Source organism: Sus scrofa, chromosome 6 (genome assembly GCF_000003025.6).
Source record: "Sus scrofa isolate TJ Tabasco breed Duroc chromosome 6, Sscrofa11.1, whole genome shotgun sequence".
Taxonomy (NCBI): domain Eukaryota; kingdom Metazoa; phylum Chordata; class Mammalia; order Artiodactyla; family Suidae; genus Sus; species Sus scrofa.
Window position 1 is genome coordinate 47,703,420 of NC_010448.4, and position 25,095 is coordinate 47,728,514.

General features: G+C 55.1%; 3 protein-coding genes across 5 annotated transcripts; 1 reads left to right on the forward strand and 2 right to left on the reverse strand.

The window, feature by feature from the left end:
* On the forward strand, positions 225–9,242 carry NFKBIB (NFKB inhibitor beta). Its single transcript, XM_003355897.5, has 6 exons — positions 225–500; positions 6,590–6,695; positions 6,777–7,110; positions 7,954–8,042; positions 8,134–8,391; positions 9,102–9,242. Exons 1-6 carry the CDS (start codon positions 322–324, stop codon positions 9,195–9,197), a joined length of 1,062 nt encoding a protein of 353 aa, XP_003355945.2. The 5' UTR covers positions 225–321; the 3' UTR covers positions 9,198–9,242.
* On the reverse strand, positions 9,341–13,806 carry CCER2 (coiled-coil glutamate rich protein 2). 3 transcript variants are annotated; one of them, XM_021094352.1, is made up of 6 exons: positions 11,945–13,805; positions 11,680–11,720; positions 11,451–11,538; positions 10,630–11,129; positions 9,651–9,698; positions 9,341–9,563 (listed from the first exon to the last, which is right to left on the reverse strand). In XM_021094352.1, the coding sequence occupies exons 1-6, from the start codon at positions 12,000–12,002 to the stop codon at positions 9,360–9,362; spliced, it is 939 nt and encodes a 312-aa protein (XP_020950011.1). In that variant the 5' UTR covers positions 12,003–13,805; the 3' UTR covers positions 9,341–9,359. The 3 variants fall into 3 exon arrangements, with proteins under 3 accessions (XP_020950011.1, XP_020950012.1, XP_020950013.1); XM_021094353.1 differs by lacking the exon at positions 9,651–9,698 and having other exon boundaries at positions 11,945–13,806; XM_021094354.1 differs by having other exon boundaries at positions 9,341–9,698; positions 11,945–13,799.
* SARS2 (seryl-tRNA synthetase 2, mitochondrial) lies at positions 13,944–24,975 on the reverse strand. Its single transcript, XM_021094351.1, is given in 17 exon segments — positions 13,944–14,404; positions 14,482–14,547; positions 14,625–14,717; positions 14,815–14,834; positions 14,837–14,907; positions 15,574–15,683; positions 15,764–15,851; positions 15,928–15,973; positions 16,544–16,652; positions 16,861–16,908; positions 17,465–17,570; positions 17,786–17,849; positions 18,123–18,177; positions 18,260–18,400; positions 18,985–19,014; positions 21,256–21,351; positions 24,611–24,975. Coding segments are annotated over 17 exon segments (1,554 nt in total). The 5' UTR covers positions 24,878–24,975; the 3' UTR covers positions 13,944–14,260.

The following is a 25,095-nucleotide window of genomic DNA, read 5'->3' on the forward strand; positions in this document are numbered from 1 at the left end:
CATATAATGCTCTGCACCGCGTACGGAGCGCGCCCCCACGCAAAGGCCGGACTACGAGTCCCAGAGGGCTCCACGTCCACAGCCATGCTGGTAAAGGACTCCGGGAAAGTGTGGGAAAAGGTAGAACGCCGTAGTCCACCTGAGTGCTCTGATTGGTCATCATGTGGCATGGGGGCGGGGCGTGTACTACTTAGCCCACCCTGATTGGATGAGTCAGGGGGGCGTGTTGGGGAATTCCCCGCAGGGCGGAAGCTCGAGAATTCCAGGCAGAGCCCAGCGACAGGCGGGCTGCCGCTGGGGGCCCCTGAGGCTTCGGGGGCCATGGCTGGGGTTGCGTGCTTGGGGAAAGCTGCGGACACCGATGAATGGTGCGACAGCGGCTTGGGCTCTCTGGGTCCGGACGCAGCGGCCCCCGGAGGACCAGGCCTAGGCGCGGAGCTGGGTCCGGGACTATCGTGGGCGCCCCTCGTCTTCGGCTACGTCACTGAGGATGGCGACACGTGAGTGAACCTTAGACTGACAAATCGGGCCCCAGGGTCCCACATCTCCAATCCTGACTTCCCAACCTTTCAATCCTAAATCTGTCTTTTGATGCTTGACTTCCTGACCCCAAGACTGGCCTCTGATAAAACCAACTTCTTATCTAATTTTGATCCTAACCCAATAATGTCTGGCCTTCCTTTCTTGAACTGATTCTCAGAGTTATGCGTTCATTGATCAGACCCACATTCAGTGATCGATTCCACATCCAAAACTCGATTTGACCTTCCTGACCCCAGTCCTTAGCCCTCTGTTAGAACTGTAGTTCAGACAGGCTCCTCCTGACCTTTATCCTCCAAATATGATCTTTGGTCCTCAGCGCCTAACTTACATGAGCCTTAGATTTTATTTCGAAATTAATACTTGGCTTTTGACTCCAGGATCCCACCTTCTGAACTCTGATCTTCAAAGCTTACATTCAAAGAGAAAATGGAAACTACATAACAGCAGGAATTCATCTATTAAACAAATAATCCAACACCTTCGACTTTCCAGGAACTGTTTTAGGTGTGGCCTAAAGGCAGGGAGGAAAGCCCAAAAAACATTTGTCTTGTGGAGCATACATTCTAGTGGGGGTATATAGACAGAAGGGCAGATAGACTGACAGGGAGGGAGGAAGGGTAGGAGGAAGAAAAAGGAAAGAAAAGGAGAGAGAAGGAAAGAGAAAAAAAGATACACAGACCTAAAGTAAGAAAGGGAGAGAAAGAAGAAAGGCAGGAAGAAACGAAGACAAAAATTAAAAAAAAAAAGAAAAATAGCATGTCAGACGTTAAGAAGTTCTTTGGAGAAAAATAAAGCAGGGAAGTGAGACAAGTAGATTATCTGGGGAGAACATTGCACATAGAGGGAAAAACAGTTGTAAAGGCCCAATTGAGGGAATGTACCTGGGGTTTTTGAGTATCGTGTTTACCGCTGTATCCCCAGTGACCCAGCAGCCCCTGACCCATAGGAGGCACTCAGGAAACAGTGATCTTCTCAAACAACCAGCTGTGGTTTCATTTATTTTCTCTTTTTCTCTCTTTTTGCTTTCTATTTTGTTGATCTCTGTTCTGACTTATTTACTTTCTTCTCTTATTTGGGGTTTAATTTCTTCTTTTTCTCGTTTTTTAAGATGGAAGCTGAGGTCATTGATTTGAGACTCTTTTTTTTTTTTTTTTTTACGCATATAAGTGATTCATGCTGTAAATTTCCCGGAGTAGTGCTTTAGCAGTATCTCACCAATTCTGATGTGCTGTGTCGTTTTTTGTCATTTTGTTTTGTTTTGCTTTTAAGGCCTACCTGCGACATACGGAAGTTCCCAGGCTGGGGTCAAATCGAAGATGCAGCTGCCGGCCTACACCGCAGCCACCGCAATGTGGGATCTGAGCCCTATGTGCGACTTAGACCACAGCTTATGGCAGTGCCAGATCTTTAACCCAGTGATCCGGGCCAGGGATTGACCACATCCTCATGGATACTGGTTGTGTTCGTTAACCACTGAGTCACAACAGGAATTCCATGATGTGTAGTGTTTTTATTTAATGCAATATACTTTCTAATTTCTTTTTTGATTTCTTCTTTGGTCATCGGATTCTTCAGAAGTATGTTATTCAGTTTCCATATCACAGGCATCTTTCTTTCATTGGCTTTTAGTTTAATTCTGTTGGGGATGGAGAGCCTAGCATGACTTGAATCCTTTCAGACTTTTTGAGACTTGTTTTAGGGCCAAGAATATAATGTGTGCATTTGAAAGAATGTGTATTCTGCTCTGGTTGGGTGTAGTGTTCTCCGAGTGTCAGTGTTTCCCTGGTTCTTTTGTTGCTCAAGTCTAGATTTCTACTTGTTCTGTCAATTATTGAGAGCCGGGTATTGAAATCTTCAACAATAATTGTGGATTCGTGGCTTTCCTTGTTGTGCTATCAGATTTTGCTTTGTGTAATTTGATGCTCTATTATTAGGGGCACAAATATTTAGGATTATTAAGTCCTCTTGTTTCACTGACCTCTTTGTCGTTATGAAATAACCTTCTCTAGCCCTGGTAATGCTTCTTGCTCTGAAATCTACTCTGATATTAAAATACTTACTTCTGTTTTCTTTTGAATGACTGGTGTTACCATGGAATATCTTTTTATACCCTTTAATTTTAACCTATTTTAAAATTTATATTTCAAGAGTGTTACAGGCAGCATATAGTGGGTTTTGCTTTTTTTTTTTTTTTTTTGGCTGTGCCTGTGGAAGTTCCCGAGCCAGCAACTCAACTCGAGCCACAGCAGTGTGGCACAATGACAGTGCTGGATCCTGAATCTGCTGCACCACAAGAGAACTCGAGGTTTACTTTTTTATTCATTCTGACAGTTTCTGTCTTTTAATTGCAGTGTTTAGACTGTTTGCATTTAACTTAATTATTGAAATGGTTATGTTTATCTTGTTTTTAGCTTTTTTGCTTATCTCTTTTACCTTTTTCCTCTTTTTCTGCCTTTTAGAATGAGCAAATTTTGTTCCATTGTGTTTCTTTTGTTGGCTTATTAGCTCTAACTCTTTGTTTTTTATTTTCGTGGTTGCTCTGAAAGACCAATAGTTGGCAAACTGGTTTCCAGACAAAGTCCAGCCAGCTACCTGCTTTTGCATGGCTGTGAGCTAAGAATAGTTTTTACATTTTCAAATGGTTAGAAAAAAATCAAAAGAAGAAAAGCATTTCGTGGCAAGTGAAAATTATATGAAATTCAAATTTCAGACTCCATAAAGTAAGCTGTTGGAATCCAGCCATACCCATTTATTTATACATCACCAGTGGATGCTTCTGCATCCTGACAGCTGAGCTAAGTGAGTAAAAGAGAGACCATATCGTCCACTAGGCCTGAATTACTTCTCTTGCTCTTTACAGGAAATATTTGCTGACTCGTGCTTTAGGGCTTATAAAGGTACCACTTTCACTTACTGTGGTCTGTCTTCAAGAGTTTTTTCTTTTTTTAAACAGTTTTTTTCTTGTAATTGATTTCTAATTTCATAGCGTTGTGGTGATTTCACAATGTGAAAAGATGCTTGATGTGATTTCAGTTTTTTACTTTGCTTTTCAGGGCTGCACCCAAGGTATCTGGAGACTCCCAGGCTAGGAGTTTAATCAGAGCTACAAGCTGCTGGCCTGCACCACAGCCACAGCAACGCCGGATCCTGAACCCACTGAGCCAGGCCAGGGATCGAACACACAACCTCATGGTTCCCAGTCAGATTTGTTTCCACTGCACCACAATGGGAATGCCCTGATTTCAGTTTTCTTAAATTTGCCGAGGCTTGATGTGTGGCCCAAGATGTGATCTCTCCTGGAGAATGTTCCCTGTGCACTTGAGCAGAGTGTATTCTGTTGCTTTAGGATGAAATGTCCCTTAAATATCAATCAGGTCCATCTGGTCAAACAGGTCGCTTCAGGCCTGTGTTTCCTTGTTGACTTTCTGTCTGGATGATCCGTGCTTTGATGGAAGTGGGGTGGTAAAGTCCCCCACTATGATTGTGTGGCCGTCCACTTCTCCTTTGATGGCTTTCAGCATTCGCCTCATGTATTGAGGTGCTCCTCTGCTGGGTGTACCTTCGAGTGACCATATGCCACCTCTTAGCGCATTAAAGAACCTTAGAATAATATGTTTCCATTCGTCTCTTCCTGGCCTTCATGTTCTTGCTGTCATGCATTTTACTTATACAAGAGTTTGTTAAAGGCTCTACCAGACCTTGTTATTAGTTTTGCTTCAACAGTCATTTCTTTCTTAAAATGATCTTCCAAAGAGATGGACCTAACAAGAAAGAAAGTCTTCGGCACTGACTCACATGGTTGCTGTTTGCAGAGTTCTTTATTCTTTTGTGTGGACCCACATTTCCATTTATATAATTTTCCTTTCTCCATGCAGGTTTCCTTGAACATTTCTTGTGCTGTGGGTCTGCTGGAGACGAGTTCCTTCGGCTCCTGCATAGCTGAAAGCATCTTTCTTTCGTCTTCGTTTCGGAGCGATGTCTCTGCTGGGTTGAGGAGTTCCCGGCTGAGAGCGTGTCTCTGAGGACTTGAACGATGTGGCTCTGTTGTGTTCTCCTGCTTTGCTGCCTATGTGAACTCTGCTCTATACTTAAAGCATCGTTTTCTCTGGCTGCTTTGAAGATATGTGTCTTTATTGTTGGTTTCCAACAGATTTTTTTTTTTTTCTTTATGATGGGCCTTGGTGTCGTTTTCTTCCTATTTCTTGTTCTTGGGCATCCTTGAGCTTCTTGGAACTGTGGCTTTATAGTTCCATCAAAATCGGAAAAATCTCCAGACATTATTTTTTGCAAATATTTTCTCTATCCCCCTGCTCCTTTAGGAACTTCAGTTATAGATACATTAGGCTGTTTGAAGTTGTCCCACAGCTCACGGCTATTCTTTCCATTTTAAAATATTCTCTTTATGTTTCATTCTGGATAGTTTGTTGTTGTTGTTGTCTTTTCGCCTTTTCTAGGGCTGCTCCTTCGGCACATGGAGGTTCCCAGGCTAGGGGTCCAATCGGAGCTGTAGCCACCAGCCTACGCCACAGCCACAGCAACGCCAGATCTGAGCCGCCTCTGCAACCTACACCACAGCTCAGGGCAACGCCGGATCCTTAACACACTGAGCGAGGCCAGGGATCGAACCCACAACCTCATGGTTCCTAGTTGGATTCGCTGAGCCACAACGGGAACTCCTCATTCTCGATAGTTGACCTTGTGAAGTGTTTAGGTTTGTTCATATTTTCTGCACTGTGTGATCCATTGTTAATCCCACCCAGGGTATTTTTCATTTCAGGTGCTGTAGTTTCTATTTCTGGGATCTTTTTCTTTTATCATCGACTTCACTTGTTGAATGTATGAGATACAGTTATAAGGAGCTGTTTTAATGTTCTTGCTTGCTGAGTCTACCATCTGGGTCATTTCTGGATCAAATGTAAACTGATTGATGATTCTCATTAAGGATCATGTTTTTTCTGCTTCTATATATCCTTGATAATCTTTTAATTTTGGGGGCTGTACTCAAGGCATGTGGAAGTTCCCTGGGCCGGGGATCAAACCTGCACCACAGCAGCAACCCAAGTTGCTGCAGTGATAATGCCGAATCCCGAACCCACTGCGCCACCAGAGACCTCCTGATCATCTTTGATTAGATGCTAGACATTGTGGAGTTTTACCCTGCTGGTCTAGGCAGTTCTATATTCCTATAAATATTCTCAAGTATTGCTCTGAGAGGCAGTTAAATTACTTGTAAGTAGTCTGATCCTTTGAGGTCTTGTCTGATGACTTGTTAGGTGGGTCCTGAGCACCCACCTCGCCTAGGGCTCGTTGTTCCCCACTACTGGTGAAGTAAGACCTTCTGGGGTGTTCTACCCAATATCTTGTGAATCATGGCTTCTTCCTAGTCCCGGCCCTGCGTGAGCACGGGGCACATCTCTCTAATCCTTCTGGGTGGTTTTCCTGCAGACCGGGGTCGTTTCCTTACACCCATGCACCTGCCGGAATTCTCCCAAAGACTCCAGAGGCCCCTCTGCTGATCTCCGGGGTCTCCCTCAATGCAGTTCTGTCCTCTGTGGCTCCCTGGCCTGTGACTCGGGCCGCCTGGCTCACCTGAGCTTCATCTCTGTTTCCTCACCTCAGCCAGTCTGCCTGGCTTCCTCTTCTCTGCATCATGGCCCGGAAACTCTCAAGGCAGAAAGCTCTTAATGAATTGGAAGGCTCATCGCATTTGCTTCCTATTTCTCTGGGATCACTGTCATTCATCGCAGGACATCCAGCCTCTTGAGAACTGTTGTTTCAGGTTTTGTACATTGTCTGAAAGTTTTGGTTGATTCGCATGCAAGTGAAATCTGGTGCGTGTTACTTCATCTTGGGAAGAAGCAGAAGTCCTACTTAATCAGCACGGATTAAACCAATGTGCCGAAGTAGCTCTGACCTGACCTTCCCAGAGTCCTGACGGATAGTTCCAGAGCTGTGCTCCAAATGCCTAGCATGCAGTTGGGGCTCCGTGTTTGCTGAATGCCTGCATGCAACTCCCTCTGCCCTCTGACTCTGTCCTTGTCCTCAGGGCACTGCACTTGGCGGTGATTCATCAGCATGAGCCCTTCCTGGATTTCCTCCTGGGCTTTGCTGCTGGCACTGAGTACCTGGACCTGCAGAATGACCTGGGCCAGGTGAGCTACCCCTGGACAGTGTAGGGCTGGGGAGCCAGGATTCTCCGCGTGACCCCTAATCCCTGCCTTCTACGCCTGCAGACAGCCCTGCACCTGGCAGCCATCCTGGGGGAGGCATCCACAGTAGAGAAGCTGTACGCCGCGGGTGCCAGTTTGCTGGTGGCAGAGCGTGGGGGCCACACAGCGCTGCACCTGGCCTGCCGCGTCCGGGCACACGCCTGCGCTTGCGTGCTGCTCCAGCCCCGCCCCCGGCGCCCCAGGGGAGCCCCCAACACCTACCTCGCTCAGGGCTCTGACCATACCCCTGACACGGACCACACCCCGGTGGCCTTGTACCCTGAACCTGACCTGGAGAAGGAAGAGGATGAGAGTGAAGAGGACTGGAAACTGCAGCTGGAGGCTGAAAACTATGAAGGTAAGTGTCCCCAATCACTGGGAAGGGCCTGGGCTCCCAGGGAGGTGGGGGCGCCAGGCTCCCGGCTCAGCTCCCCTGACCCAAAGCCTGGCCCCTGGGAAATAATACTGAGGCTTTAGGACCCAGGACTCAGGCCCAGGGTGTTGAGAACCACAGGCCCAAGCCCACCCAGAACGAGGGAACTCAAGGGCCAGGCCATCTGTGAAACTCTGGCAGCCCAGGCTCCCCGAGATGGACGCGGGGTTCAGGGACAGCCCTCCTCAGCCAGGCCTCATGGGAAAAAAGACCCTGTCTGTGCAGGGCCCTGGCATCTGAGTCTCAGCTCCCCCATCTCTAAGCCCAGCTCCTCGAGACCAGAGCCCTCCGCAGAGGGACAGAGCTCACCCAGGGTTGAGCCCCACCCCCGCTAAGGTCCTAAGCCCTTCCGCTCCTCAGGACCCAGGAATCCAGGGCCCTGGTTCTTTGTGAAGTAAGACTAGAGACTCGGGTCTCCTGGCTCCAGATCCAGGCCTCCTGTCCACAGCCCCCGGCTCTTCACGCACAGCCCCAGACATCCCACAACCCGGGCATTGGCACGGCCAGCAAGTTCCAGACCATCTGAGCCTCAGGCATGTGGGGTGCAGGGGCCTCTTTGATACACACAGGAATCCAGAAGCCAGACCTCAAACCCTGTCACCCTTTCTCTTACAGCAGAAATTGACAGCACATTATAAATCAGTTATAAAACATTTAAAAAACAAACTCTATGACTCTCAGGCCATAGAACTCCCCCTCCCCCCAGGATGGTGGCCTTGAGGGCCCAGGCCCCTCTCCCCATCGTCTGACATCTGTCTGTGTCCCCAGGCCACACCCCACTCCACGTGGCTGTCATCCACAAAGATGCCGAGATGGTCCGACTGCTCCGAGAGGCTGGAGCCGACCTCAACAAACCGGTGAGGTGCCCCAGGGAGAAGGTGTGGCAGGGTGGGGGCTGTCCCCGAGGGAGGGCAGGGTCTCATCTGACCTCTCTGCCTCGCCCCACAGGAGCCCACGTGCGGTCGGAGCCCCTTGCACTTGGCAGTGGAGGCCCAAGCGGCTGACGTGCTGGAGCTTCTCCTGAAGGCCGGTGCCGACCCTGCTGCCCGTATGTACGGTGGCCGCACTCCCCTTGGCAGTGCCACGCTCCGGCCCAACCCCGTCCTCGCCCGCCTCCTCCGTGCACACGGCGCCCCTGAGCCCGAGGACGAGGACAAGCCCGGTCCTTGCACCAGCAGCAGCGACAGCGACAGCGGGGATGAAGGCGTGAGTCAGGAGGAAAGACAGGGCGGCCCGCTGGGGGGACAGGGTAGGGGGTGGGCGGGAAGGCGGAGAAGAGGGAGATTAGGCAGCGTGTGGAGACCGACCTTGGGCTGCTGCGATTAGAGAACTGAGGCAGCAGTGCAGGTGTATCAGGGGAGATGTGGTCAGGGGTGAGGGGAGAACTCTGGCAGCGGTGGTTGAGAAGTTAAGGCAGTGGCAGAGGTAGAACTCAGGCAGGGGAGAGAAAAGACCGCAGTCGCAGCGGCTGATGAACATAGGCAGCAGGGCTGGCTGCAGGAGTTGTTCTGGGAGCAAGAGCTGGAGAACTCAGGCCGCAGGAAGACGACCTCGGGCAGCAGTGATTTGAACCCTGGCAGCAGTGGGAGGAGACCTGAGCCAGCGGTGGGTGAGGCGGCTTCACCGGAGAACCGAGGCGGCAGGGACACTAGCACAGGGGCTGAGGCTGAATGGTGGGGGCTGAGGAACTTGGGGAGATGCAGGGGGGAGGGCGGAGGGGGAGACCTCGGGCTCAAGGACTGGTGCGGCAGCGGCGCTGGGGGAACACAGGGGACCTGGAAAGCGGTGGGTGGGGACTAGGAGCCAGCACCTGGGCTTCATGGCAACACCCCATTCTCAGGGTGGGTGGAAGAGCTTGGGCGGCAGGCAAGGCGGCAGCCGCCTGAGCCCCTCTGCCCGGCCCCCTCTGTCCCCAGGATGAATACGACGACATCGTGGTCCACAGCGCCCGGAGCCCCAACCAGCTACCTCCCACGCCAGCCTCAAAACCACTCCCTGACGACCCCATCTGACTTCATAGAGTTTCCAACTTAATAAAACCCCAGTTCTGACAACCAGTGACTAGACGGACGGTCGGATGGTGGCCTTCCCAGGCCTCCAGCGTATTCCTGAGCCCCCGCCTCTCTGAAATCAAGGACTGCACAATAAGCCCGGGGGGGGATTTTCTTTGTGCTTTATTCGTGCGGGAGGGTTGGGGTTGCAGTGGGTTCAGCGGGTGTCAGGGCTGTTTCCTGAGGCGGTCGGAGCCCAGCCCCTCTACTCAGCTGGCGCTGGGGCCCCCAGGCCTGGTTCCAAGGCATATCCTTCTCCCCACTGCTGTGGGCTGGGGAGCGGAGTGGGCCGACAGGTTGGGGGGGCAGCTTTGGGGGTCCGAAGTCCTGAGCCAGAGGGTGTCGGGACGAAGGGGAACAGGAGGTCAGGGGTCAGCCCTCCCTCCTGAGCTCCTCCCCCAGCATCTCCGTCACCTTCTTCAGCTCCTCTCTCATGCGCCCCAGTCGCGCCGCATCATGCTCCTGGTGGGATTAGAAATGGGGTGCTCAGCACCCACCTTCAACAGCAGGCCACCTCAGTGGCGGCCCACAAATGTGGGCCAGATCGGTTCACCCCATGGCAACCAGCAGGGGTCATCCTGGGCATCGCGGCCTGCGGTGGTGGCCATGCTGGTTGCCTCAGCCCCGCAAGAGTGACGTCGGCGGACAGGACCAGCAGTCAGGCCTGCAGTGTCCGCCACGGCCACCAGCAGCAGACAGGACTAGCAAAGGCCTCCACTCGGATGCCATGACCCATCTGTGAGGTGACAGCCATTTCCGTAACTGCCACCCACCATGGTGATGTCTTTACTTTCCATGATCCCAGCCGTGGTGTCTGATGGGCCTAGTGAACCAGGCATGGCAGCCACTTTCCATGGTGGCCAACTTGCTGGCTACAGACCAGCAAAGGCGGTGAACTTAGGGTGCTTCTGTGTAATAACGGTGCCCTTGGATCCTGTGGTAACAGGAAGCCCTCTTGGTCAAGTATGGCCCTGCTTGGATGGTGCTACCCAGGCCTGGTGTCAGTCCCGGCCACCATGCCCCATCCATCATGGATCTTTTTTTCTCATTGTTTTGTTTTTTAGGGCAGCACTGGTGGCATGTGGAGGTTCCCAGGCTAGGGGTCTAACTGGAGCAACAGCTGCCAGCCTACACCACAGCCACGGCAACTTGGAATCTGAGCCGTGTCTGCGACCTACACCACAGCTCACCGCAACGTCGGATCCTTAACCCACTGAGCGAGGCCAGGGATCGAACCCGCAACCTCACGGTTCCTGGTCGGGTTCGTTTCCGCTCTGCCACAACAGGAACTCCAGATCTTGCTCTTTATGGCCGGCCCAACAGGTATGGCTGTTGGGTAGTAAGGCCACTGACACCCAGTCCACCCCACTACGCCACTGCCTGCTGCACTCACCTCCCTGTTCGAGGCGTCTTCCTTCTCCTGCTGGCGCTCACCTTCCAGCTGGCGGAGGCGATGGTGGTCCTCGTGCCTCTCTCCTCCACCCGCCTGGGGCTCCTGCCACAGGCTGCGGCCTCCGCCCAGCACCTGCACCCCCTTCTCCTCTGCCTCAAACTGGGCCGTCTCCTCATCACAAGCTTGCTCTGCCACCCGCTTCTGGGGCCCCTCCCCACCCTCTGGACGCTGCTTCCACAGGCCCTCAAAGGTCTCCAAGGGCCCCCTCTTCCCCTCCTCCTCCTCGTGGTCCTCCTGGCGGAGCCGGCTGTGGAGCTGCTCGCGGATGGCCTGCTCCCGCACCTCAGATGTGTGGGTCCTTTCTGTGGCTTCTTCCTCTTCCTTGTCCCTCGCCTCCTGGCTGGACCTTGTCCTCCCAGGCTCTTGCTTTTTCAAATCCCCAACCAGGAGGCCTGTCTCTTCAGTGGCCCCACAGCCGTAGGGCTCGGTCTCACACATTTCTAGCGGGAGAGAGGGCGCTCTCTGCAGCCAGCAGGCAGCAGCCCCAGAGGAGTCGGGCTGCCTGTGGTCCCTCGGGGGAGGGGGGCTGTCCAGAACTGAAAGAAGAGGCTCAGGGGCCGGAGGCCTTCCCCGACCCCGTCTTGTACCCCTGCGGGAAGCCCCGAGGTGGGGCTGGAGGCCAGGCTCCTTCAGTCTAGACAAGTGTTGTGCCAGCCCAGACGCTGGGGCTCTGGGTGAGAAGAGGACACCCCTCCCTCCAGGCAGCCCTGCACCGACCCCTGGAGAGGCGGGGCCTCCTAAGAGGACCTGGGCCTCCTTACCTTTGCGGAGGAGGGCCACGCAGGGGCCTTGCCTGGCTTGGCCCAGCATCAGCACTTCTGTGACCACCTCTGCCACACAGCGGGTCAGCTGGGGGTGAAGGGTCGGAGGCAGGTGAGGGGAAGGAGCAGAGGGAGGGCTGGAGGGGAGATGGAGGTCCTGGAGGGGGCTGGGCAGGGAGGGCCAGGGCCCCAGGGAGATGGGGCAGGGAGAGGGGGCCGCACTCCTCACCTCCTCCTTGGAGGGTCTCGGGGACAGGGGGGCTGCCGTGGCTGTGGAGGAAGGAGATGAGAGCTGGGCTCCGACCCTGGGGGCGCTGTGCTGATTCCAGCTCCAAGGCCGTCCAGGTACCCACATGTCCCCTCCCTCAGCCCACCTGCCAGGTGCGCCGTCTTCACCTGGAAGCTCAGCCCATAAAATCTCTAGTGTGGCCCCGCTGGGAGCACCGTCTCTGTCCCGGGTCACCCGCTCCCCAGGCTGGATCTCTGGCGCTCACCTGCCCCCAGCAGCAGCAGCAGCAACAGCAGCACGGAGGCGGCCCCGCGGCGCGGCATGGTGTGGCCTCCACACCACGGTCCCAGGCGCTGTGCGGGCAGGGAGCAGCAGCTCCTTATAACCCGCGCCCCCGGTGGGCCCAGGGGAGGAAGTGACGTCACCGCCGCCCCCTCCCCGCCCGCGGCGGGGCAACAGCTGCAGCGCGGAGACCCTCAATTATTCATGGGGCCCCGTGCCTCGCACCCTCCCCTCCAGCTTCGGGCCCCTGAGCTCAGCACGGAGGGTGGGATCTAATCTCCAAAAAGAAACAGGGTCTGATGTGCTTAAGGCCCCACTAGGAGGCGGCCCTGGGTTTGAATCCAGGGGTAGCCACTTACAGACCAACCTCAGGCAACTCCTTCCCTTGCTCGGCCCTAGTTTACTCCTCTTGAAACTGGGACCTAATTCTGCCGCCTCCGAGCTGCACCTGGGCTCCAGCTCCACTACCACCAGCTGTGCGGCCCCGGCCACTGCTTCATCTAAGGTGGGTTCCTCATTGTGAAATTAGGGCTGTGACAACCTACTCCACGGCTTGACGGTGAGCATTAAGCGAATTAATGCACGTACATATTCGCCCAGGCAGTGCCGGGCCTGGGAAAATTATGGTAAATTTGGGGGCAGCTGTACCCATGGTACGTGGAAGTTCCTGGGCCAGGGATCAAACCTGTACCACAGCAGTGACCTGAGCTGCAGCAGTGGCAACGCCCCTGTAACCTGCTGAGCCACCAGGGAACTCCCAAGAAACTTTTATTGAGCACCTACTATATGCCCAGTCCTCTTCTAAACCGGGGTTCTGGCAACGAAAGAGGCTACAGGCAAACTTCCCTGGCCTCATGGAGCAGGGGTCTGAGAAGGGGAGACAGACAAACTCAAACACGTGTTATGTGAGGAGGGAAAATAGCTGTGGTGCGTGGGGGTAGATCCTGCGTGCTGGGGGTTCCTACTTTGGCCGGGTGGTCGGTGGGGGAACATGGGGGCCTGAGTGATAAACAGAGACAATCACAGGATCACGGGGAAGAGCAGCCGGCGAGGGGACCGGGGAGCGGAGGCCTGATGGGGAAGGAGTGTGAGGGTCCCAGCAGCGAGGCAGGTTGGGGGGGGCCAGGGCAGGACAGAGAAAAGGCTGGTTAAAGACGAAGGTGGGGGGCAGGTCACGTGAGGCTCCAGACCACGGTGATAACTTGTCCCTTCCCAAGTGAGATGGAGCCACCAGAGGGCTGAGTTGGGGACCTGAGACCTGATGCAGGTGCCACAGGGTCCGTCTGGTTTGTGTGGGGGACAGAGAGCAAGGAGACGGGGATGCGGCTGCCGCGACTCTCCCAATGGGAGATAACGGTGGACAGGCCTAGGGAGGGGCCAGGACAGGAGAGCAAACGCAGGTTCAGGAAATCCTTTGGAGCCGCCAGGGTTTGCTGAAGGCCCGGATGTGGATGCGAAAGAACGAAGGGTGACTAGCAGGGCTGTGGCCCCAGGGGCAGGGACGGGGGCACCTGCGGAAGAGCGTGTTCTGGCCTCATCGAGTTGGAGCTCCCTGCGGGACCCCACCTGGGGCTGGGGATCAAGAGCTGGGGTTGAAACTGGGGTCAGCGCAAGGTACCACTTTTCCCAGAGTAACGGGAGGGGCCTCAGCATCCTCTCAGGCCCCTCGTGGTCCCTGCAGCCACAGCCCTCTGATGACTCAGCACCTCTGAGCACTGCCAGCGTCCCTGGCAGATGACCAGGCCTCCACCCTCGCCCACAGATCCACGAAGGCCTCTGGTTTCTTTTTAATTTTTTATCTTCTTAGGGCCCCACCCGCAGCATGTGGAGGTTCCCAGACTAGGAGTCAAACTGGAGCTGTAGCTGCTGGCCTACGCCACAGCCACGGCAACATGGGATCCTTAACCCAATGAACAAGGCCAGGGACTGAACCTGTGTCCTCATGGATACTAGTTAGGTTCATTCACCACTGAGCCACGAGGGGAACTCCAAGGCCTCTGTTCTGACCATTTATTGGGGGACTGACTCTTAAGCACTGAGGGCAGGAAGGAGGAAGGAGGGATGGAGGTGCCTCCCTCTCTGCGTCCCCGTCCCTAGAAACTCCAAGTCCCCAGATGTCCTGCTGCCTGGTGCAGGCTGGGACGCCAGTGACAAGGGGCACTGACTGAGCCCAAGAAAGCAGGTGCGCCCAGGTGGGGAGCAGACATGAGGAAGGCAGGTGTCCGGATGGGCTCAGGGACCTAGGGACCCCAAGCTCCAGGAGGCAGTGACAGTCCTACTGGCCAATGAGGGTGAGTCTTCAGCCTGAGGCAGCCTGGCCCTGGGGCCTGGTCCTCTGCGGCTGATTGGGGCCGATGTACTGGAGAGGCACGTGGGTGGGGGCGGTGATCCGATCGGTGCCGAGGTAGGGCTGGAGGGCAGGGGGCACGAGCACCGAGCCGTCCTGGGGAGAGAGCGGGCCTCAGGCTGCCGGCCTGCCCCTGCCCTGCAGCCGCCACCCCTCCACGTGCCATCCTCCACCTTCTGCTGATTGCTCTCCAGGAGGGCGATGAGGAGGCGGGGGACGGCACAGGCCGTGGCGTTCACCTGGGAGAGGGGCAAAGCTCAGACCCAGGGAGGGCTGGGGGCGGTGCTAGGGTTGGGGGGGAGGGTGCGCGGCTCACCGTGTGGGCGAACTGCAGCTCCCCGGCCTCCGTCTGGAACATGATGTGGAGGCGGCGGCTCTGGAAGTCCGTGCAGTTGGAGGCACTGGTGACCTGGGCGTTGGGGGCGGTGGGGGTGCGGATTGAAAAGATCGGCCGGGGTGGGTGCAGTGTCGCCCTCCTTCCCACCGCGGGGCCCGCTGGGGCTCACCTCGCCAAAGCGGCCGCGGCCGGCATCCAGGCCTCAATGTCGAACTTGCGGTAGGCGGACAGGCCCAGCTCCTGCGTGGGCATGTCCAGGACCCTGCAGTGCAGGAGAAAGACATGGCAGGGGCCAGCGGGTGGGGGGAGGAGGAGGAGATGGGGCGACGGAAGAGGAGGGACCCAAGAAGAGGGACATGGAAGTGATGGATGAAGATGACGACAGCAAAGCAGAGACGGCTGCGTCTCTGGCTCTTTCCCCCCCTGCCCGCCCCCGACCTGCTGATCTTCCTTCTATACGACAGCACCCCCAGCTTTTTGTAGTGGGTCACCCAGAAAAAAGTCCACACTTCTCAGCCTCTCTGGAAAGATACACGTGACTGACGGTGAGAGAGGAGGTGGGCTCGTGACGTCCAGTCACCCCCTTAAAGGGAAGGGGCGCATCCTCCCCTCAACCTCCGCTTCCCACTGAGGTGAGGAGCCCTGGACACGCGGACCTTACGGACAAGGTGGCGCCCTAGGGTGGGGAGAAGCAGGAGGGCAGGGGTCTGGTCTCACCACCGGAGTGCCCTGTGCAGCTCATGCTGCCCTTATAATCCTACACAGGATTCTACAGACCAATAGGGAGACAGACATCCTATATGTAATCCTGGCACGGGCAAAAGCGGGCAGAGGGAGGAGAGATGGCGAGGCGCCTCGAGACGGGGGAGCACCTAGCCCGCCTCTGCCCCGCCCCTGCATCGCTGCAGCCCCTGGTCCCTCTCCGCACCGGAAGTGCAAGCCCAGCTCTGTCAAGATCTCCATCTGAAGGGACAGGAACTCCTCCAGCAGCTGTGAGCTCTGCTCCAGCCCAGGGCCTGTCACCCCAAACATCTCCACCTGGGGCAGGGCAGGGGCACCAGAATCAGGAGGTGCTAGACTGCCAGGCTGACCCCTCCCCCGGTCCCAGCTATGCCAACCTTGGTGAAGTGGTGCACTCGATAGAGCCCCCGCGGCTCTTTCCCTGTGTCTGTTTCCGCCCGGTAGCAGGTACTGGAACAAACCATCCTGGAGGAATGGAGTAGGTGGTGTTGGGAGAGGGGATGTCACGGGGGGGACAGGGGCTAAAGGACCTGGGCATCACCTGATTGGCAGGTCCCTGAAGGCCACCGAGTGGTCCATGAAGTAACCTGGGAGGAGAAGGGGGACAGAAGGGGTCAGCCTGGGCCACCACCCATCTACAGGAAACCTTTGTGAGAATTAGAAAAGGCCTCTCGGGAGTTCCTGTCGTGGCTCAGTGGTTAATGAATCTGAATAGGAACCATGATTGCCAAGGTTTGATCACTAGCCTCGCTCAGTGGGTCAAGGATCCGGCATTGCCGTGAGCTGTGGTGTAGGCCAGTGGCTACAGCTCCAATTGGACCCCTAGCCTGGGAACCTCCATATGACGCAGGTGCAGCCCTAAAAAGACAAAAGACAAAAAAAAAAAAAAAAAAAAAAAAAAAGAAAAAGAAAAAAAAGAAAAGGTATCTCCTCTGGCTGACACAACCTCATGTGGGACATGTGGCTGGATCCTCACTGTGCTGTTGTGCAGTAAACAACCTGCACAACTGTACATGTTGGCCCTGGGGTCGCTGAGATATCCTGGGCCCACGGCCATCACCCTCCAGGATGCTCCTGGTTGTCCTCTTTCCATCCCTCCAGCTCTGAGGACACTGGAGGTGACCTCGGTCCGCTCTCGCCCCAAGGCAGATACTCACCCGCAAGTCCCACCTCTGCCGTCCCGGCCAGGTTGAGGTCTTCAAAGCGTGAGGGGTCGATGTTGTAAATTTGGGAGGGGTTGGCATTTGGTGTCATCCCACAGCCTTCCTGGGGAGGAGGCCAGGCCGTAGGTTAGGGGACAGGTAACCTAGGTGGCCCCCTTTCTGTAGTCACCCCCCCTGGAAGCATCTGGAATCACCCTGGGCTCCCCGTTGTGGCAGGACCCCCTTGACCCAGCCCCAGGGTGGTTTCCTCGGAGAAAATGGGCTGGTCTCCCTGCCCAGGACCCCAGGATGGGAGCAGAATCCTCACTCACAAACACGGCTCCTCGGAGGAGGTCTGGCACCGTCATGGGGGTGAAGCCCTGGGAGGGGGAGGGGCACAGTCAGGACCCCCGCTGGCCCCCAAGCTCAGGTCTGGAGGAGGATGCTGCAGAGGGGGCCAATCTCCCCCACCCCACTCCAGAGGCCCGTCCACTTCAGGGGAGATGGAGGTGGGTGGAGCGGGGGGCTAAGGGCAGCCGGAGGGGCAGTTCTCACCACGGCCCTCCCTGGGAAAGCCTTCTGGCCGCGGCCAGCGTCCCAGGCATTCGGCCCTTGCCCACCCCTTGGGTTTCTAGGGACGCTGTTACCCCCCAACGCTCCCTTTACACCGGTGAGCAGGCAGTGAGGGGCAGGGGTTAGAGGTGCAGGCTCTGGGCTGGCTCCACACACTGGCCAGTGACTCCCTCTCCAGGCCTCCAAAGGGGATAACGATAGCACTCACCTCGCAAGGCTGCCCTGAACATTAAACATGGCAATAACACATGTAAAGCTCTGAAGAGTGACTGGAGCGGGAGTCACGCCCTCCTCTCCACCCTGAGCCTCTGAGCTCGGCTTCCATGCCACCCCCTCCAGGCAGCCTCCCGCCCTGGCCCATACCCGGTGGATGAGCTTCTGGAGTGTGAAGTTGACCAGGCCGTGCTGTAGGAGCGCCCCGGCCCCGCGCAGGTAATAGGAGCGGTGGCCAGACACGTGGGACAGGCGCCTGGGAGACAGATGGGCAGACAGGCGGGACGTGTGGGCCAGGGCTTGGCGGGAGGTGGGGGGGGAAGGGGGGACTCGAGCACCCCAGGGCAGAGGCCCAGCTGCCAGGCGGGGGCCGCGCATCAAACATTCATGCCAGGCGAGGCCCATGCTGAGCCCATGAGGCAGAGCCGGCAGCCAGCTGTTAGGGTGGGGAGGGCCGGGCGCGGGGCTCACTTCTGACGGATGATGTCAAGGTTCTCTGCTAATTGCAGGTGGCCGCGGGGCTGGAAGGAGAAAGCTGTACGTGCATGAGAAGCACCAGGGTAAGAGGATGAGAGTCAGGGACAGAGAGAAAGAGGATGGGAGAGATGGAGGGAGGAAGAGGAAAGGGGAGGAGAGAGAAAGAGACAGTTACTCATGTGCAACACACACACACACACACACACACCACACACACAGTTATTCATGTGCAACACACACACACACGGTGAGAATGCCCAGGGGCCTCTACAGACACCAACCCTGGTCTCAGACCTCAGAGCCCCCGCCCCCAGCCTGGGCTGTGACCCACCTGGCTTGTCTCCGACCACGTGGAGCACTCGGGCCTGGCTCTCGTCCCCGACAGGCTGCAGGGAGACAGCAGGCGTCACTGGGAAGGTGGCACCAGGTAGGCCCCTGGCCTCCCCCGCTGCCCAGCACGGTGCTCACCACGTCTGGGTGGGTCTGGTTGGGCAGCCTCAGTGCCCGCAGGTAGAACCACTCCTCGAGCTGGGCCTCCTTGGGGTATAGGAGCACGAGCTGCTTCCGGATCTCCCGGCCACGTGCCCGCAGACTCTGATACCGGGGGTCCTGAGAGTGGCGCAGACAGGGTCATCCCAGAAGAGGGTGGGGGTCCCTTAACCAGCGTGACCTTGATCCTGGCTAGCACAGCCTCCGTGGTGGACGTCTGCTGCTTCTTCATTTGGCTCAATGTCCTGAATTTCCTTTCAGGAACCTCCCCTCACCACCACATGGCATGTCTATGGGGTCACAACTGTGGCTTGGCCTACTAGAACATTCCATTGCCTTGGCCACAGTCATTGGCTCAAAGATAGGTACATGACCCAAGCTAAACTCATGAGAATCAGCCCTAGGACTATATCTGGAGCTTTCAGGAAAACGGTCCTTTTTGCATCAGACCCTGCCTCCCTTTCTTCCAAGGGGAGAAAGCTGGTCTGGGAATAAAAAGGAAGTAGAACCAAATATGGAGCCAGGACCTGGATTCAGCTGTACCTGAAGCCAGTCTTTTTAGTTTCATGATTCAAGAGAGCCTGCTGTTTTTGGTTTTTTTTCTCCTTAATCCTATTTGTTATGCTTTCCACATACAATGAAGAATTCATGACTGATAAGAGTATCCTTGCGGCCCTCCCCTCACCAGCAACACGGTGTCATACCTGCTGTACCTGATCGTTGTCCTGGGTGACCTGGTAGGAAAGAGACAGAAAGGGTGATGAGGTTGATGAATCTGGGCATGGGGAGGAAGAGAAAAAGAGAGGTGAAAGGTCAGGGCCAGGGGCTCTGAAATCTGCTCTGTCAGTGCCTGTCTGGACCCTCCTCCAGTCTGTGCTTCAGCTTCTCTGTCAATTATGCTGAGAGGAGGCAAGATAACAAAATAGCAATCATGCCCGCAGCTCTGTTTATTGAGTGCTGCCTTATGTGTGGCCGTGGGCTCTCACACAATCTTAATTCTTTTTTTTTTTTTTTTTTTTTTGCTTTTTAGGGCTGCACCCGCGGCATAATGCAAGTTCCCAGGCTAGGGGTCGAATCAGAGCTGCAGCTGCCAGCGTACACCAGAGCCAAGCCAACGAGGGATCTGAGTCCTGTCTGCAACCTACACCACAGATCAGGGCAATGCTGGATCCCCAACCCACTGAGCGAGACTGGGGATTGAACCTGTGTCCTCGTGGACACTAGTCAGGCTTGTTACCACTGGAACCACAATGGGAACTCCAGGATCTTAATTCTTCGTAACCCACTTCATGAGCTGGCATTAACGTAATCCCCGTTTTGTGGATGACAAAACTGAGGCTCAGAAAGGTAATGCCTCTGAGAATGTATGAGGAGACCTGAGACCAAGGGTCTTTGCTACTCTGAACCTTCTAAGGTCCTGAGCACCAGAGGGAATCTGGCAGATCTGCATCTAAACTTTGGATGCCTACCAGCTGTGTGCCCTTAGGCAAACCTCCTCCCTCCCTGAGCCTCTGTACACCCATCTGTGAAATGGGCTGATAAGAGGAGCTCCCTAGCACAGCTGCTGCATGGCTTCCTCAAGAAGGTGGGTTGTGCTCACTGAACATTAACGGTGGTCAATTTGGTGGTTTGCATTGGCTGCCTGCCTGTGAGGCATGGAGCCCAGGGCCTGGCGAGACACAGTGGGTCCCTGGGAGATGCAGTCAGGGTGGGGAGAAGGGTGAAAAGCAGCCCGGATGCCTGAGTGCCAATCCCACCTTGGCTGCTTCTTGGCTGTGAGCCTTGGGCACATTTTAAGCTCTTGAGGCCTCAGTTTCCTCAGCCGTTGCCACAGCTGTGGCTTAGGTCGCGACTGTGGCTCAGATCTGATCCCTGGCCCGGGAATTTCATATGCCACAGGGCAACCAAATATTTAAAAAAAAAAAAAGAAAAGAAAAGAAAAAAGAGAGTGAGAAAGGAAAGCACCCAGGAGCTCCCTGGTAGCCTAGCGGGTTAAGGACCTGGCACTGTCACTGCTGTGGTCCCTGACCCAGGAATTTCTACATGCCATGAGCGCAGCCAAAAAAAAAAATAAGGAAAGCACCTAAAACAGTTCCTGGCACACAGTGTGGCTGTATGCACATCTGCTGTTATTACGACAATTCTCTTTTTTTGCTTTTTAGGGCCACACTTGTGGCATATGGAGGTTCCCAGGCTAGGGGTCCAATTGGAGCTACAGCTGCTGGCCTACGCCACAGCCACAGCCACTCCAGATCTGAGCTGCATCTGCGACCTACACCACAGCTCATGGCAACACCGGATCCTTAACCCACTGAGCGAGGCCTGGATCAAACCCACACCCTCATGGTTCCTAGTCGGATTCTTTTCTGCTGCGCCACGACGGGAACTCCTCTTACGAGGACCCTTTTCCAGCCCTCTGTAGCAGATGGTGTCGGTTGTTGAAACCAAGACCATGTGCCCTCCTTCCTCCTTCCAACCTAAGACCCTGACTCGGTGCCCCCTCCCCTGGTAGCCTGCAGTTCAGGGAATGTGGGCCCCGCCAAGGTGGCCTCTTGCCATTGATTGAAGGTGGGGTGGGGCATCTGGGTCCACGAGACATGAGGGGCCTCTGCTGAATGCCCTTGGAAAAGGCAGTCGAGCCAGAGGAGTCCTGTTTTCTGCCTCTGGCAGAGTCACACAGGGAGATGATGTACCTCAGCAGCCACCTCACTACCGCTGCCACCATGAGGGGGCAATAGGGGTTAAATCAACACAGCAGAGTTGCAGGTGGAGACGGAGAGAAAGAACCTGGAGTGAGGATGCTGGGGAAGAGCTGCTACGCCTCAGCCTCACGTAGCAGCTGTGCCTGGCCCTGGACAGCTTGTTATGTGAGGAATGAATGTCCACGGCCTTCAAGTTCCTTAAAGTGGGTTTCGTGTTACCTGCAAGAGGGGTACCCTGCCCCTGCCCCCGCTCCCCAGGACTCCCCCACTCACCACCAGGGCCCGCACTGCCTCGGCCACAGCCCTCTTCTCCTCTTCCAGGCTCTGGATCTGCTCCTGCAGCTGCCTCAGCTCCTGCCACGTTGAGATCTGGTGGAAGGTGGGGGAGGACACAGGAGGGAAAGATGCGAAGCTGTTACTGTCCCCTGCCCCTTCTGGCTGGAGCCTCACCCCACCGGCCCCCTGGACTGGGGTGGGGTGAGGCAGAGACCCCTTGCTGTCCCCCAGCAGCCACTGTCCCCTCCCTCCCTTCAGTACTGGAACCCCCTGATGCTCAGCTGGGCACACAGCTGCGTTTGCCCATGGGCCCAAGACTGACCAGTGGACATAAGTGGAAGTGGCCGGTGTGACTCCTGAGTCACCTCCTTAAGGATAAGCCCCCATCCTGGCCTTTGTCACTCCCCCCGGACTGGATGATGGACCCTGAGGAGAGGGGCACAGGACAACATCCTCGGGGACACAGAGCAGGGAGATGAAAGGACCGGGGCCGAGGGCGTGCAGCTGAGGCCCCTGCCAGCACTCATGTCTCACGTGAGAGCCCAAGAGCACCTGTCCTTTGGGTGGCCCAGCTGCTGCCCCTGTGCCCACCAGCACTGCGGGGTCAGCATTCCTCCCAGCTCTCACTTTTTGACCACACCTCCTGCTGTGGAGTCCCTCTGTGAGCCCTGATCCCTGAGCAAAGCCCTCTGTCCTCTTCCCTGGCTGTAGTTTTCCCTACTTCCCCGAGGCTGGAAGCCAGAAGGGGATTGGGGGGTCACAGTGTGGTCTGTTACCCACTTGGTGGATCCCCCTGGGTGTCTCCTGGACACTTCACGGCTCACCATGTGCAACAGGGGCTCTGGGAAGAACATCTCCCCCCACATCTGCTCCTCCTCCTCCAGGACAGGCCTGCTGGTCCTCTCCTCCATCCAGCTCCACAGCCGGGACTGCGTCCTGACCTTACTGCCTCATGAACGTCCATCAGATCTGTAGCCCCCCCGCCCCGACTTCCCCCCAGCCTGCCATCTCCTACAAGGAGCCCTCTGCCAGCCTCCTCGCCTTGAGGCTCACCTTCTCCATCCAGCTGGAGTTCTCATACCATCCTCTCCCGCCTGGAAGCACCCAGAGCACCCCAGGGGCCCTAGGAACACGTTGCCCGCCTTGCTACTGCCTGCAAAGCCACATGCCACCTTCCTCTCCATACTTCCGCCCTAAAGAAGTGTTTTTCGAGCTTTGGGATGGGATCCATTTCTGGGTTACATTTTTTTTGGGGGGGTCTTTTTAGGGCTATACCTCGGGCATATGGAAGTTCCCAGGCTAGGGGTTGAATCGGAGCTACAGCTGTCGGTCTACACCACAGCCACAGCAATGGGGGATCCAAGCCACATCTGGGACCTACACCTCAGCTCACAGCCAGATCCTTAACCCACTGAGCAAGGGATCAAACGTGAATCCTCATGGATACTAGTCCGTTTTGTTACCACTGAGCCACAGTGGGAACTCTCAGGTTTTAAGTTTAATTTGGGGTCTTTCAACCAGCACGTTAATAAACTGCAGAATAACAGACAAAAGATTTACCTTGTAAGGGTACAGGTCGGCAGCTTTAAGTACATTCAGACCTCTATGCTTTCGTAACGACCCACCTCTGGAACGTTTTTACCTTTGCAAAAACCTCTGTACCATGAAACATCCCCTCCCACTAGCCCTGGCAACCACCACTCCACATTCTGTCTCTGAATCTGAATGCTCCAGGTGCCTCATATAACTGGATCACACAGTCCTTTTGTGGCTGGCTTATTTCACTTAGCATGACGTCTTTATGGTGCTCCATGCTGCAACATGTGTCAGAATTTCCTCCTATTTAAGGCTGCGTGCTATTCCTTCTGTTTCCACATTTTCTTTATCCACTTATCCATCAGTGGACATTTGGGTTGCTTCCACCTTTTGGCTATTGTGAATAATGCTGGTAGAAACACAGGCACACAGATATATGTTTGAGTCCCTGCTTTCAGTTCTTTTGGGTACATACCAGAAGTGGGATTGCTGGATTATGTGGTAATTCTATGTTTAATTCTTTAAGGAACTGCCACATATATATAAAATTTAGTGGGGGTTTTTTTGGCCACACTCTTGGTATATGGAAGTTCCTGGGCCAGAAATCAAATTCGAGCCACAGCTGCAACCTACACCACAACTGCAGCAACACTGGATCCTTAACCCACTGTGCCACAAGGGGAGTTCCCTATATATATTTTATTTTATTTTTTGTCTTTTTAGGGCCACACCCACGGCATATGGAGGTTCCCAGGCTAGGAGGTGAATCAGAGCTGTAGCTGCTGGCCTATGCCAACAGCCATAGCCACGCCAGATCCTTAACCCACTGAGCAAGGCCAGGGATTGAACCTGCGTCTTCATGGATGCTAGTCAGATTCATTTTTGCTGTGTCACGACGGGAACTCCCCTTATATATATTTTAAATTAACTTCTCTGATAGAGTTTTCTGCTGGCCTAGTGGTTAAGCATTTGGCATTTATCACTGCTATGGCCCAGGTTCGATCCCTAGGAACTTGTGCATGCCTCCAGGGCAGCCAAAAAAAGTAACTTCTCTGAGCCTTAACTTCCTCACTGATAAAGTAGGGGAAATAGCTGTACCTACCTCACAGGATTGTTGTGAAACTTAAATGAGACTAATCTGTATAAAGCACTTAAAATAGGATGGCTGGGGAGGAGCTCCAAGAGATGGCTGGGAGGATTCCGAGTTCCCATCATCCTTAGCGCCCCAACAGGGTCTAGAAATATGGTGACACCGGTTCTAGTTCCCCAGCATGTAGTATTATATAGGTGCTAGCTTTGCGATTATTATCATTCGCTGTCTTATTCTCAACACCTGGAACTTAAGGTAGGCGCTCCCTAAATATCTTTCAAAGGATTAAATAACACTATTTAACTGCCTGATACTCGTGGGTAGGTGCAAACTCTACTTTTCAATCTCCAAAGGCAAGAGGCTCCCCTCACCTCTGATTCACATCTTTGTCCGGCATTTCCCTCTGTGGCCTTAGGGTAAGCCTGGTTCGACGTCGGAGCACATTGGCAGACAGTAGTAAGTTCTTAGTGCAGAGTGGGTACTCAACAAGCCATATGGAACAGGAGCATCATGGATATCTAGACTGTAGGGCCTTGGCACTCCACGGATAACTGGCACGTACGTGAGTGCCAAACACGTTTGCTAAACTTGGGAAGAAACTAAAATCCTGCGATAAGACCGCCCCCTCCTGGAGAATATCTGGCACGCCCACTTCGTCCCTAGAGCGAACAGCCAATAAGCAAAGCGGCCAGGCCTGGCAATGCCGGCCAGCGCAAGCGCACTCACGATCGCCGGCAGGTCGTCAGATCGCAGCTCCCCCTTGCGGAGATCCAAGGTGCGCGCCGCCTCTTCCGGGTATGCGCACAGCGGCTCCATGTCCAGCTGAGGGAGCGCGCTGTAGCCTTCACGTGCGTGCTCGTACAGGAGGTTCCTGTCTCGCCTCTCCGTAGCGAAGCTTCTCCTTGGGCTCTGGTTGCAGGCATAGCCTCCCCGGAGCCGCAGGCCCCGACTAGCCACCAGAGGCCACAAACGCCGCACCATGGACGCAGCCATCTTGGAAGGGGGACAAAAAGTCGCGCACTCTTCATCCCGCCCACTACGCGTTTAGACCAATTGTAAAGCAGCTCTTCTCCGGGACTAGCCAATCAAACTTTGGAAGGAGTGAGCCCCTCCCATGCCTCAAAAAACACTGTTCTGGGAGAACAGTTGGCCGAGATTGACATTATCGTTGCCCAATCGTCATCTGTTCCCCGCCCCTTCAGTGTACCGGG